At 39.7% G+C, this 15,838-nt stretch overlaps 1 protein-coding gene across 1 annotated transcript; it reads right to left on the bottom strand.

The window, feature by feature from the left end:
- Positions 1 to 42: 42 nt before the first annotated feature.
- Positions 43 to 15,766, bottom strand: morn5 (MORN repeat containing 5). Its single transcript, XM_033646028.2, has 5 exons — positions 15,506 to 15,766; positions 13,834 to 13,981; positions 12,116 to 12,227; positions 10,683 to 10,814; positions 43 to 1,321 (listed from the first exon to the last, which is right to left on the bottom strand). Exons 1-5 carry the CDS (start codon positions 15,550 to 15,552, stop codon positions 1,203 to 1,205), a joined length of 558 nt encoding a protein of 185 aa, XP_033501919.1. The 5' UTR covers positions 15,553 to 15,766; the 3' UTR covers positions 43 to 1,202.
- Positions 15,767 to 15,838: the final 72 nt, after the last annotated feature.

Genomic DNA, 15,838 nt, shown 5'->3' with positions numbered 1-15,838 from the left:
GAAGCAATAATAATTTTCCCAAACGTCAAATTAGGCTCAACTGGACAGGATTTTGCAGATGACAAACGTACAAATAAAATAAATGAATATGAAGTAATTGTATGTTCTATGTGTTTTATAATTGTGCATGATGTTTAGTGCTTTGGTTGTGGGTGCATGTATTTCCGCTTGTTTTTGTGGATAGTTGTGTGCGTACATCCTAGTGTGTGTGTGTGTGTGTGTGTGTGTGTGTTACATTTTTTTGTGAATGTGCATTTGCCATGAAGCAGGAAAGGTGCATCATGGGAAAGATTCCCTCTGTACAAATGACTGCTGCCTTTAGAGGACTTCATGTCTTAATCTCTTTATTTATTGATGCTTTTTTTTTTTAAATTTTCAAATTGTGAAGTTGTTAGGTGACTGAGGAGCTATCATACCCCAACAAATCCTCTGCAGTTTATGGTGACTATATGTTAAAAGGGGTACATGACCCTCACACAGCAGAACTGTGCCCTAAAAACATTAGACACAACACACAATGAATATAATTTAGGATATGTTGTTTTAGCGGTAATGCATGGGTCATATCCAGCGAATCTCTTACATTTGATATCAAAATATGACTCTGACTATTTAACATTTCATTGAAAACCTAAATATTTATTATCTTATTTACTGACATGTAGACTATAAATGGTCATACCTCCATTTTAATATTTTGAATATTATACTGTATTTGCATGCAAAAAAGCACTTATTTTTAGGATGTGAATGTGCATGTAAGAGATACAGCCAAAAATCTTATCTCTAGACTTCTGACCCGGGAAAGTGATATTCTTATAGTGAATGCCTCTATCAGCATGCCAATAACATCACATGGAGTTCAAGTAAACTCAAAACAACATACAGTACATTTAAAATCATTACTGGACCCTTAGTGCTTGTACATTCTCAGACTCTTTCCCTTTTTAAACCTCTCTTAAACTCTCTCTCTCTCACACACACAAAGCACAGTAAACATAAATAATAGGCAGTGGTAACAACTCCTACAATATTGATACCAAGGAGTATTTAAAAAAGTAAATATATTTTACCACTAAAAGATGATTTTTGTTCATTAGACTTCTTCACTAAAGACATGTAATACAAGACAAAAAAATCAACTAATTCCCTGTTTTAATGGGCTATTCATGCAGATAAAAAGTGGAGTGTAAAAAAATGTGTCACTTGGTATTGCTGGTCTCTTCAGGAACTGTTGCAACAGACTTTTCAGGATCAGTGCCAACAACCTCATCCCAAGCTTTCCGGCAAGTCCGCACAATCCACTCATGTTCAGAATCATCTGTTGGAAAGATTTCATTTGAAATAATTTAGAATTTTTTGGTTCATATTATTGGAAAACACTGTGGAGTGAAAGTAAATTGATTTTTTTCCCCAAACGTTTAAACTATAATTAAATAAATAAAGGAATACAAATGCAAACTGAGGTGTAAAGGTAAAGCGTTTAAATCACAAACTGTAATAATAATAACCAGTAGCCTGCATAATTAAACCACAGGTCATTTCGTGTGTGAGGCTGCGACAGTGAAGTGCCATTCAAGTCTCGGGTAAATTTGTCAAATCAAGATAAGCCTGACAATTAGGAGAAAATAACTTCTCAGAGCCACTTCAGACACCAATAAATAATAACCTCCCCCTCACCCAAAAAAAAAAATGGTGGCCAATTTTTTTTAAAACCGAAACGACTGCCAGAGGAGCTGATAATAAACCAGTTTTTCATTGTTAAAACTGAAATGAGTAGCTAATTGCAGGGGAAGTGAGCTTTCTCTCTGGAGCGCTCGCAGCTGCACGCACTTGAGCAGCACGCGGGCCTCACCCCCAGGTTCCACTGCGCGCGGGGCTCCATTGTGCGCGCGGAGCAGGTCTGCAGCTCTCGGACTGATTGTGCGTAATTGCCGGGCATCAACACTAACAGCCACTTAAAGTCTAAAACACCCCGCTCCTCTGTGTCTCTGGGTGTTTGTCTCTCCTCTCTACCTGGGCTGATCGGGAGGTCAATTGAACGCGTCGGACACGCGGGCAGCTGCCGCGCAAACAGTCTTTGTGGCGCATTTGCTAGCGCGAGAAGGTAATTATTGGAGCCTATATGTCGCTGTGTCGTTAAGTTTAGACTGACCTCAATTAGCCACAAAAGCACGACCTGCCGTAATGATGATTAGATTGGGACATTTTCATATTTGCTGTAATTCCGCCCTCTTGAGATTCTATAGCAGCGTTTATCTTGGGATTTAAGTCATATGTAATTGGCACCTTGGGTTATTTGAGGGCACAGGTGGCTGATATATTTAGATAATTTCCCCCAATCTGAGGACAGCGGGGTATTTTTGTGATTTGCCACTTTTTGTGAGTCAGTACATTTAACTTATAGACCTGTCTAATGACTCTTGTCATCCTTCCTGTGAGTTGGGATACTGCAGTTAAACTGAAATAAATTACAATAAAATAATGATACTGACTGGATATAATTTCAGGAATATTGTGGCCTTTAAATCAAGACAGTGAGGGCAAGGTGGTTGCACTGGGGCCCACAGAAAGACTGGGCCCCTCCAACAATAGGAAGAAGATATACTTTATAAATTGATTTTTTTTCACTCTGTTGTCATACACACACAGGCCCGAAATACACACACACACACACACACACACACACACACACACACATGCACAAACCAGATGTATACATGCATCAAATGGAGAGATATCAGTGTGAGGTGGCAGCCCATGGACACCCCGAGCAGTTGGAGGTCCAGTGCCGTCCTCAAGAGCACCTTAGCAGTGCCCAGGAGGCAAACTGGCACCTCTCCAGCTACCAGTCCATGCTCCATATTTGGTCTGGACGGGGACTTGAACCACAACCCTCTGGATCCCAACCCAAGTCCCTATGGACTTGAATTAAACATGGTGCCATTTGCTATATTTTCTTTTTTTTGTAATAGTCAGTAGCAATCTGTCAGAAAATATATGCTTATTCTACATAAACTATAGATAAATGATAAAAAAAGATCCAATTAAATGAATAATTCTTTATTTTCTTTGGTATTTTTGTCATTTACATATATGGTGCGGTAGCTATATGGTAACTAGCGTGCACAAGAGCCCGTCATAACAGTGTGCACTGGGGCCCATTGTAACTACCTTATGCCACAGGTCATCATCACCTAGTGAAGTGCACACACATACTTGTTTATTAGAATTTTGGTCGACATCCTTCTGGACTGCAACAACCTGCCTATGCGGCCTTTGTGAAATGTACACATGAGAGAGAGAGTGTGTGTGTGGAAGCGATAATGGCACCTTGTTAAAGTCTGTTTATCTTAATCCTTAAAATACACTCAGAGGGAAAAGTGTTTCCTTCCAACCTAATGGCTGCGAATTAACACACACATACACTCATGCACACACACACACACACACACACACACAAAGAGAGACACTATGTTAATGAACAAAAGCAAAAGCAAAAATCGTCTTGCTTGTATCACTGTAGTAATTTGAATAAGAGATGGTTGCATTCCGCTGGGTTTAGTATTCACTGAAACAGAAGAGCTGTGACATTTTGTGATGTCAAACTCTGAGCTGCGTCCGCCGACTGAGACGAGGGGCTCAACTAAGCCGACTTATTCAGGGTCAACTGTGCTAATATAAGCACATTTTGTGGTTTCCAAGTGGAGGCACCACAGTGAAATCAAACTTACCTAAATGTGAAAGCTCAAATAAACACTCAAATGCACACGTATAAGTCATCTGTCTCCAATTCACTGCGAGCCGAGCAGCCCTTTGCCTTTGTGTCTTGATGACATCACAGAAAACAGCGGCGGTTTCCTGGTTTCTGGCTTTGAAAGAGAGATACTGATCTTCAAAATTATTAATCCATCTGTCACAGCTCACAGGATTAACATGCGAATCCTGTTTTATGGTGATTTTTGGATATATGAAAAATGAGAGTCTCAGGAAAGGCAGCGCAAGGATATGTTCCACTCCCCAGGGCCCCGGCTGATTTTATCTGTCTGTGAAACACCTCGGCTGGACGGGACAAAGGGAGGGGCCGCGGTTTGGTCACCAGAGGTGTTTTCCTTGGCAGTGGAATGTTTTCAGTGTGGAGCTCTTTCTGTGCGGAGTTTCAAAGGGAAGCGGTTATTCCAGAAACAGGAAAGTGCTACAAACAATATGGCAACACATGGCCCCTGCTGGAGCTGCTGCCGCCTCCTGCGCCGCTGCCGACTGTTGCTGCCTGTTGCCAAGAGAGAATATACACAACTGACCGTGTGTGTGTTTGTTTGCAATAACAGAACGCGCTCAATCAGACCGTGGTGCAGATTTGATTGTGCAGATGTGGCCTATGTATCTTTCCCATCATTCTTTTTTAATTACAGTTTTATAGTGCAATGCAAATGTTTTATATTCTACCTTCAGACTTAAGCAACAATCTTCATCAGCAGTGACAAATTAAGTACAATTATGTGTCTCTGGAAGTTCTGGGGGACAAAAATAGCCCTTTGAGTTGTTTGTTGATTGTGTGATTTGTATTTCAGATTTAACAGTAATCGCTTCATTGTGTTGTAGTTTGCTTTATTTAAGCAGGGCTGCTTCACTATGACACAGGGAGGTGGTAGTAAAGTGGAAGCACATGTTTGTTGTAATGATCTCATGTCATCATAAAAATGCAGATTAAAAAAAATCTGAAAAACAAATTCAAATCTTAATTATTGAACTTCATCAGTTGCTTAGCAGGCAGTGTTTTGCATTTTTAAAATGCACAAAAGTATGGATTAGTCTGCCAGCTCATCAGTGTGCGCGGACATGTCGTCTTATCCTTCTTTTCAGAGTCCCTGGTTCACCCATCCAAGCGAGAGATGAGTTGAAGAGATGAAAAACTGCAGTGTCATACCGAATGACTAACTGCTGTGGCAGTAAAGTAGAGGCTGGACGCTCATGAAGAAGGTTGGGAGGAAGATAACCAGTAACAAAGTCTATGATCCCTGAATGTTCATCTTTCACCACCTGCAGTCACTCCTCGCTGACACACACAAACTCAGACATTCCTTTCTTTCTGTCTTCTGTGTCGTGCAGGAGGTGACTTTGTATCCAAATAACCTGTCTGCCTCCTCGCCTGACTACTTTCTTTCAGACTGTTCATAAAAACAACTAAGAATCACTAAGTCCATCATCCAAACCAACCGCAGAAATATTGGTTTGGATGATGATGTGACTCGCTGCCTCTCCAAGGCTGTAAACCCAAATGAAACTTGGAATTGTAGATATGAAATAAAGCATGATTCTGTGAGTAAACGGGATCTCTTTTCTTAAATTTAATCAGAAAACAAATTCAATGGACTACTTAAGTGGAAATTGCTTTTCAAGACAATTTACTCCCAAACGAGAAGAAAGGAAGCAATGTCAGCCCAGTGAGTACATGTGTCATCATGTATCGGTTTAAAAGACTTCTCCCCTTTCTCTTAAGAGTAATTTTGGTCATTTTGGTCGCGACTTCTCTAATCCATGAAAATGCTCCCTGGTCCCTGCCCAAAACCAACGAGTAAAGAGAAATTTGTTTTGTATTTTTGCAGGACTTGCTGAGTGGACCACTTACAATGGGGATAAATCTATTACAGTACATTAGTCTCTGAAGTACTGAGCACGCCACATAGAGGGTTAGCTATCCTGTTATTATTAGTACTGTTTGTGTTGCATTCACTGAACACCTCTATCCAAACTGAGTTGTATTTGGGGAGCAGTTTGGGATCTTGGGGTTTAAAGATGGCACTCCAAAGTGCCAAAAAAACCCTCAACACTCATGTCTCTTTCCAGGAATTATGACTGTCTTGTGCAAGATAATGTAAAGACCTTTTTGTAAGAAGTTTCATGTAGGAACTATTTTATTTCTACTGAACTACACCTGCCAACTGTATCAGAAGGAAGTGTGGCTCATGCTACTGACAGCACAAGATGTAAACATTAATGATGTCCTCCTTGGCTGAGCCGTAATGTTTGCTAGCTCAGTGTTTCTAGATGAGCTAGCAGAAGATGCACACTTCCTTCTGCGTAGTGATACAGTTGGTGGATGTGGTTCGGTAGAAAGAAATAAGGTTCCTATGTGAAACTGCTCACAACATGTCTGTGGATTATCTTGAGCAACTGGGTCATGATTACTGGAGAGAAGGCAGACATCTCTACAGCTGATACCTCCAACACTCAGCAACTCACACTAAAACAATCTAGATTGATAAATAGCTCTACAGGTAAGAGGGAAATATGTACTTTTGATTTTGGAGTGAACTGTCCCTTTAAGTTTTGGAGTAGTTGTACAAGGTAATGTATCAGTAGCCTGGAGTATGGATGTTTCAGGGATGTTGCATCTTATGTTTGAACCCTCCAGACTCATCTGCAACGGGTGGTTCTCACTTAACAATCCCTACTGACACACTTACTCTCACCACCCTCCAGCTCCTCCATCATCCTTCATTTCTTCACGGTGTACCACTATTCTCAACATATCTCTCCACACGCAGGCGTATCGGCAGCTCCTTGATGACAAGAAATCGGTTCAACTCCAAAAATAATCTATAAGCTCTTGGGGAATATTAGCAACAGATCCTATTGTTTTGCTACCTGGCACCATGCCAGGAAGGACTGTTTGTCCAAGTTAGCAACAGTAACTAAGGAGGGCAGGTCAGATTTGGCCAGTGAGTGGAGTTTAGCCTGATATTTCCTAGCAACGACGATCAGTTCAGGGGGGTAAAACTTGAATCATCTGCAGTTTAAACCAGTTCCATACGCATCATTTTTGCAACTTTTCTTGATACGAGGCTTCACGGGCTCAGTCCCTCCTAGTCCTACATCCATCAGTTGTAATGGTTACACGGGGAGCTCCTTCCTCTTTCCTTGCCGCAGCAAACGTCCCCTCTGGGAGGGCGGGTCTTCCCTGTGTCCCGTCATCCTCGCAGTCCTCATCCTGGGCGGAAGCCATGAGGCAATAAATTCTGTCTTCACACCCACTCTGACAAATGTGCCTTCACCTCCCAGGGTTGAAAAATAAATCCATACAGGATACGGGAGCATTCCTCTCAAGAATTGTACACCAAGACAAAAGGGAACGTGCACATAGTAGGTGTGTGTGATATACAGCACAAGCCACATACACACAACACATCCCTCCACACACTTGCACATAAACACTCCCATAAAAAGGCAGACATCAGTTAAATGGTTCCTGTTTGACTCCATATTTATCTAAATCAAAACAGAATCAGAGTATTGTTGGAAAGTGTTCAGTTCCTCTTCTTTTTCATCTCGGCTTCCAAAAAAAAATTCTTCCTCTTGTTCTCTTCCTCTCTCTCCGTCACTGTGCTGATCAATACCAGAGCTATAATGATGATGAACAACCCGCATCAAGGGAAGAATTGCAAAACATATTTTTGTCTTCTTACACACGCTGATGACATCTGGCGAGGATGTGGATCCTCTCCTCTGTTTCCTTCTGTCTCTCCACATATGTAAATGAGATGTGTGTGCTAGTGGAACTAATCTGTATTATGTTGCAAGTAGCTCATCTGAATACAAATATTCTGCCCCCCAAAATAAATTTATACCTTAGGGAGCTTGTGAGTCATACTTTAAAGTCTGCCAGGACTCATATCTCGACACATTTCTGCATTTGAGGATGAGGATCCAGACATTGACGCTGCACTGTGTCTTGTTTCTGACCAAAATATTGTCTGATTCAACTGCTTTCCGCATTTCTGCCATTAAAAGCAAAGCTACAAGAGTCCTGCATGATTGTGCAACAGCCTCATGCACATAATTAAAGGTACTGTACAGCAAGTGTCCAAAAAAACAGTAGTGTCAAACACCTTTGATGCACAACCGGAAAACTGGACTAACCTTTAGCAAGCCAAATGCCATATATTTAGAGACTGTTATCACAACCTGCTGCCTATTTCACAATGTTGTCCAGTGATGTAAAATCACAGGAGACATGACGAGCGGAGGATGTCAGAATTTGGGAATTCCTGTCTGGACACCTGACAGACCGCATTCACTTCAAATCAGGAGTTCCAAAACTGGGCACCCATTCAGTGGAAAAAATGTGTCTTGAATTTTCCACTTTTGACAAATAACAAAAAACGGGGGGAAAAAAAAAGTTTTGAAATGACTGCAATAGCCTATAGAAGCGTGCTTATCAGATGACTTGTAGCAATAATCTTCCATCAGAGAATCCAGGGATAATCCATTTAACATCACTCCATAGGTTCATTGCTATCAGATCCTTCCCATATGGCCACACTGTGTGCTCTCAGAGATACAGCTATTTAAAGAAAATGGGCAAAGACAAAGGGTCCTGCCTGGGACAAATTCAATACAAGAGCTTTGGTATATTTTTAAAGTATTTTCAGTAAGGATTTCTCTATGGCCTGTCCTCAGAAATGTAGAGTTGTTGAAAAGTAGATGTAATTTTACACAGAGCTACTATCTTGTACGACAAGGCAGCAACAATGGTTCCCTCAGTGCTCACATGACTGATTATATGGCTTTTAACTTTTAAAGGTACAGGCTTAACTAGGCATTTCTGTCCTTGAATAACTACTGTAATTGGAACAATTATTGGAGCATTTAAATAAGGAGTCTACACCAAGGCTTATTAAATCTTAGTTTAACTTAAAATCACATCGCACCAAACATTAAAGGTCCAGTGTGTTGACTTTATGGAGATATTTTGGCAAAAATGGAATATTATATAATAAGTATGTTTTCTTTAGTGTAAAATCACCTGAAAAAAGGAATCGCTATGTTTTTGTCGCGTTAGAGTAAGCAAACATCTACATAGGTAGTATGTCCTCGTCTACAGATATTGCCATGTTGCACTTCCATGTTTCTACAGTAGCCCTGAACATACAAATCAAACACTAGCTCTATGGCCATTCACATTTTTGCATTGACCACTATAGTTAGAAGCCCCTTTGTGATGAGCAGTGTCAGAAAACACTGATTTTTTTAAATGTAAAATTGCTCTATTCAGTGTTTTTACTGGTTTTAATTACATGGTCTGTTTGTGTTTGAGAGGAAGAGACCTCTGCAAATAAGTAAAAAGCTCCTGAACAATGAACACTGAAGGATTTCTAACATGGAGGAATTTCAGCTGGTTGCAATCTGCAGTACTCATTGCTATAGATGCCACTAAATTCCCCTAAATCTTATACACTCCACCTTTAAAACTATCTTAAAATGAAGAAAGTTTAAATTTAAACCTCCCTTTAAGTGTCAGTTTAGCTTTTACTCTCAACCAGGATTAAATTTAATTCTGTTGTACCAAACTAAACTTCAATTTAAGTTGTGATCCAGCATTAACTTTAAATACACGCTTGAGGAGGTTTAACTTTTAAAATGGCTGCCTTTTCGAGATGTACTGAGCAATATAATCAGGTTCCTTGCAGAAAACTAGTCTCAACCCAATTGAGTTTCATCAAGGAATTTCAAGAAATCAGTTTACAACGGAAACTGTTATGGAGCTGAACAAGAAGACTGAACCATCTGTCAAACATGACAATGAAAGAAATGCAGCTGTAACACCAATGCTCCAATTCCTGGTAAAATTTTGTGTCACTGGATGTTTCCAGAGGATGGAGGGGACCTGTTTGATCCACACAACTCCACTGTTGGCAGAAGAGAAATCAAAGCTTCTCTTATGAGCCATTATGAGTAACTTCAGGCTAACTAACTGTTTAGCTGGCTAGCAAACAATATAACACATATAACAACAAGGAATACAGAGCAGCCAAAAGTGTTTGGCTGAGACAGTTTTCCCCCCTCTTTTATTACGTCTCTTTTATAACTTACATTTTCCAACAGCATTTTTTATTTGAATTAGTGTGAACAAACATCTCCATAGTACTTAAACACTATATTAGTTTTGTGCAACAGGGCTCTGCTTAATTTTAAATCTGGACTTACATATTTTAAACCTAGTTCTGCTAAACTCTGATTGAAACTAATCTTACAATATATACGTGTTGGTTCAACTCAGCCTAAGGAACTGGAAAACATTGTTCAGGTATGTGATCATGATGGATGTGCGATCAACAACAACAGCAAAAAATAAACATTTCACTATCCACTCTATCCTGGAGCTGTGTGTTCATCTCTCACATTAAAGCATGCTCTGTTAGCAGGTTAAATCAAAAGCAATATGATCACTGGGATTTTGATCAGTGGTGCTGCTTTATTAAGTCACTATAAATTCATTTACCATACGGCAATCTATCACTGACAAGGTGCTTCGTTGGACTTAATACTGTGTATACTTAATTTGAAATGGAAATTTGTGTTTGCTCTTGACTTTCATCTTTCTCATTTTCCTTGGCACAACAGGCTAAGATGCCTGGATATTACTCAACATTCAGATGGAGCCAATTTGGCCTCAAATTAGTGGGGAAAAAAATGTGCACAAACTGGAGCGAAGTAAGCAGTGAGAGACTGAGGTGCGATCTGGATTATGATAGACATGTAGTGATTTGTGAGCTTCATATCTGAATTGTGGTGCTTTTGTCCGACTCACAGTAAGTACACAAATTATAAAACATATCCAGACTGGAATGTATCTATATTTTAGGAATACAGTAAAAATAACAGGATATTTTCTGTCTCACCTGCATTCCTGAGAAATCTGCCAGTGTAGGAAGTGACTACTCTGGTATTGGGGTCATAAAATCCGTCTCCACAATCGTAACATCCATCAGGAATGACGTGTGGTGGATGCAGATCAGTTAGCTGAGATTCTCCTGTATGAAAAAAACAGTTAGTCTGTATTAAACAGCGATCTTAGTGTGGTTTATAATTACTAACACAAGTCCTTGGTATTAGGATTTTTGTGTTCAAATCTCAGCCCTTTCTAATGGCTCATATGTGTAAAGGAGAGGACTCAAAAACAGTTATACTAAATAAGTTAGTGTCTAAAATCTTGAACATGGACTTAAATAAAAAGAGCCATCCAAATTTAACTCCAAAAGATATTAAGCCAGATTAGTTACCCTGCTTTGTGAGACAGTCATTCAGTACAACAATACAGAAAGTGAATCTATGATCACACTGTGCAGCTTCTTAATTTCTTAATTTCTTAATTTCTGTTTTTTGGTTTGTAAATGAATGCTCATCAAGTTAATGTTTTGGGATGAAACTCACAAATGCTTCCAGTTTCAATGTACACTGCTCAAAAAAAATCACAAGAATATTTCATCGTCACAGTATAACACCAAATCAGTTAAACTTCAAGGATATCCATTTAGGAAGCACAAGTGACTGTGAATCAGTTTTACCTGCTTTAGTGTGAATGAAAGTGACAACAGGTGCAGTGGAGTCAAGAAAACCTCCAAAAGAGGAGACCTCCATGTTATAGCCAACGGTACCCCAACCCCCTGGTGCAGGACAATGCCTGGCCTCATGTGGTCAGAGTGTGAAGGTAGTTCCTGGATGATGAAGGCATGGATGCCATTGACTGGCCCTCTCACTCCCCTGACCTTAATCCAATTGAGTACCTATAGGACGTTATCAGTGCATCCAAGGCTGCCAAGTACCACCTCAGACTATCCAGGAGCTTAATGTTGCCCTGATCCAGGTGTGGGGGGAGATCCCCCAGGACGCCATCTGCCGACTCATCAGGAGCATGCCCAGACGTTGTCAGGAGTGCATACAGGCACACAGTGGCCATACACACTACTGGGTCACGTTATGAGTTGCCAGTTTCAATTTTTCTACTTTGATTTTCAGTGTGATTTTGAATCCAGCCCTCAGTGGGTCGATGATTTTGGTTTCCATTGACCTTTGTTGCATCATTTTGTTCTCAATAAATTGTACGATGTACATCAGTAAAGATTTTCAACTTGAATAATTTGTTCATCAAGATCTGATGTGTGATTTAAGTGTTCCCTTAATTTTTTGAGCGGTGTATTAATCGTGTTTTAATTGTTGGCGAAGCTCATTATATTTTTAAACAAAATAATGTGTACTGTGTTTGGAGGTGGGAAGAAGGAGGGAGCAGAAACCACTTCTGTCTGACCAAATCAGCATATAAATAAATTCCAACCTGCAGGTCTGAGCCCACTGCACCTCTCACTGTAGAAGCGCCTGTCATATCCATCACAGTAGTCCCAGTCCTTCTCCTGGTACTGCAGACCATCAGCAAAGGTGAATGACCCCTTGTAAGGAAGCACAATGATGATGACATTTTATTGGCTCAATTGAGTTTTAAGAATTGAGAATTTCCATTTACCTCTGGATTCTGGCTATGCAGATAGTTAAAATTTTTGTGATACAACCATGTACAATGGAGGTAATTTGTGCTCCTCAAAGCAGTGAAAAAATTACATTTGAAAAACTCAACAGTGGGAACAATGTTACTCAAGATCATCCACAGACCTCACTGTTGGCAGTTTTCCTTGGGGCTATTATTTTGGCAGAAAGTTGTCCCAGTGAAAACTGTTGAAAGCAAGGTCTGGGGGTTATCCTCCGTACCCCAGACATGGTTTCTGCAGAGATAAGTTGCTGCTGAGGTTTTCAAATGTCACTTTTCAGTGCTTTAAGCACCACAAAAGAATTTACATTTTCCTCCATTGTCTCTGGGTTATGGTGGAAACCTTAGAGATAGATATCTCAAAACCTCATAAAACCAAAGCTGTCAACAAAGATACCACCATGGGAAAGTGGAAAAATATGTCTTTTGGTATTCTGGGTGAACTGACACACTGTGTATATGTGTGTGTGTGTGTGTGTGTGTGTGTGTGTGTGTAAGGAATGATAGCACTGTTATTGGAATTGAAAAATAAACATACATTGTTCTGCAATTTTGCAAAATCTCGACACATAAGAACCTTCACATCAAGGTCAACAGTATAATTATGCAATCATGGAAATGGCATTAATTCATGCCATTTTTGAGGGGTGCATATTTGGTGGGGGATCACATTCGTTGCAGCACAGGTTCATCTAAAGCATGAACAGTCCTGAACACCTGTGGGATGCAGCCTTGATTAATGTTATTAATTACAGATGTGCTTCTCCTGCTATGATGTGTTAAATCTAAGCTCTGTTATCATCTGTTTCTGCACCAGACATAATTAGAGGTTACTGTTAATTTCATATTTGTTGTGTTTGTTCCTACTGTTTCATAAAGTTTAAATATTGTAGTTGCAGAGGCATTTACACCTCATCCACAAGATTTAGAATTCTAAATATCCAAATTAACATACACAGTGGATCTCAATCTTTTAGGATAATGCTTGTTTTATTTGGTTATTAAAAAGGGAAATCCCATCTGTTCAGGGACTCCCAGGCTGAGAGGCATTGTTTGAAGGGAGAGGCGCAAGTTGCAGAACAAGCTATAGGTGACCAGATATAATTCCCTGAGTTTGAATTTCTTGTGGCTGGTTTAGATCTGTTTTGAATGTTCGAAGGTTTTCTCGGGCTGGCATGGATGCAGGTGCAGGGAAGTCTGGGCTAAGGTTTGACATGCTTTAGAGCTGCTATCATTTCAAATGAACCGCAGCTGAAATGATGATAATAATTGGAGTGATCGCTGTTGTGGCAAAAGCCCGTGAAAGATTGCTTCAGAACAGGAGGGACTGCAGCTTCACGCAGGGAAAAGAGGAGAGAAACCTAATAACTACGACAATAATGGTGAGTGATTGCTAAAAGGGACCAGATGTATCATCAACTATAACCAATGTGAAACACACAGTCATGCATGTGGATGCATATATTCTGACACGCATGCAGAGACACACACACACACACGCCCCTCCTCACCTGTTTAGCTTTGCCGTGCTCCCAGGTGGCCTCATATTTACTTCCATTGGGAAAGTGAAGCACTCCTTTACCATGAAACATCCCATCTTTCATCTCTCCCTCATACTTGGTGTCTGTGGGGAAGGTGTACTTTCCTTTTCCATCCATCCTGAGGGAGAGACGAGATGGTCACACAGTGCTTGAAACCAACAGTGTGACTTTATTCATTTGGGTGTCTATATCCTGCTTTCTTTAGAGTTATGAGGTGTGATAAACGGGACACTTTTAGGTAGATCACCAAGAAAACCACCTAATACTGAGGACTACGTTGAGTGTTAGAACTTGTTATGCATCTCTGCTACATTTCTACTAAGAAAATATGTTGCCAAGTAAAATAAAAACGTTCGACCTTCAAACACATCAAGAACCCTTACCTCGCTCCAATTACATGTTCATGCAAAATGGGACCGCTGGTAAGGTAAAATGGGTCATGTTTGTTTGTTTGTTTAAATGATTAAATCTATTTATAAGATAAGTCATTATTTCATTTGATAATTAAAAATAACGTGGCTGTTTATTTAAAAAAAATCATCCAATATTTTTGCCATGCTTTCCCTGTTCTTTTACTGCCTGTCTCCTTGGTGCTAGGCTATATTGTCTAAAACGGACATGCATGTGTGCTTATTTGTGTGTAGGCTACCAGATGAATGAATGAAATATTTATTTTCGTGTCTGGCCATTTCAACATGACCCACCTCTTATGGGATTATTTAGACACATTTAAAGAATGACATTTTTTCAAGTGCCATCATGCTGACACAAAACAAAATAAATGACAAATATAAAGTTAACAATTCCACACAAAACATTGGCATAACCAAATAAATACCTAATACAAATGGAAAATAAGCAAATTAAATAGATGTGTTAAGAATAAGTGTAGGACAGACAGGAAAGTTGAGAGCAAGAAAGACAGAAAGAGGGAGAGAGAGAAAGACTGTATACCTGCAAGTATGATGCTTTGTAAGCAAGAGCCTGCTACTGTGTATAAATTGTGTGTTTCCTTCTTCACTCTCTACATCACCAAGCTCACAGTAATGACATAATCTCTGGTCTACTTAAGTTCAAGTATAGTTTCAATATGTACTGGTAGTATCCCAGAACAAAACTGTGCACAGAGAGAATGCAGGCTCTAATATAGATGATACATAACATATTTTTAACAGTATTTTTACCAGTGATGGCTCATTCTGGACTATTGTGGTTGACATGGACTCACTGCATCATCTTTAAAACTTTTTAAGTGACAAAAATACTGAAAATGTTTGTAATATTCTAGGGTGGCACGCAATAGCCTAACTCAAAATTTTATGGCACCTGGCAGCCCAAAAACATGCTGAATTAACTTCAGAAAAATATCCCATTTAGCTTTTTTTTTGTCCCATTTTACCTGACTGCATTAGGCCCATTCAAAACCTGCTCAAACCCCTTTCTCAGAAAAAATAAAGTGTATAGTGAAAATATTTTGATTATAAGTCAAATATTTGATTTGATTTGCTATCTAATATTAATAGAAATGTTTGTTTTATGTAAAGCACATTTCTAGTAACAATGCAATAACATGTTTAGTGACTGGCTTATTAACCTTATGTGTCTCATCATACCTGCCGTCGTAACTTTACCCCATATTTACCTGCCATTTTTTGTCTCTCCTTTGTAACTGCTTCCAATAAGCTCCATTACCAAATGTACTTTCCAGCACCCTTTCTTCTTTAAATAAACCAACACGCACACAAACCGTGGGTTTGATATCAGCTGGGCAAGACTGCACAACAGGCAAGTGTACCGTTACTATGGCAACGTGGCAACGGAGAGTCAAAGCGAGGCTGCAGTTTAAACTGTTCAGTGTGAGGAGCAGAGGGATAAATTATCACAGTTTTACCATTTTAACACTTTCCGAAATGAAACTTGACGAAACAAATGACAAATTGATCCAAATTCTCTTTTACAGTTCCACCAGTGCGCA

The sequence above is a fragment of the Epinephelus lanceolatus genome, chromosome 19, assembly GCF_041903045.1.
Source record: "Epinephelus lanceolatus isolate andai-2023 chromosome 19, ASM4190304v1, whole genome shotgun sequence".
NCBI lineage: Eukaryota > Metazoa > Chordata > Actinopteri > Perciformes > Serranidae > Epinephelus > Epinephelus lanceolatus.
Note: the sequence above shows the minus strand (reverse complement) of the source record. Positions and strands in the feature narration are given on the sequence as shown.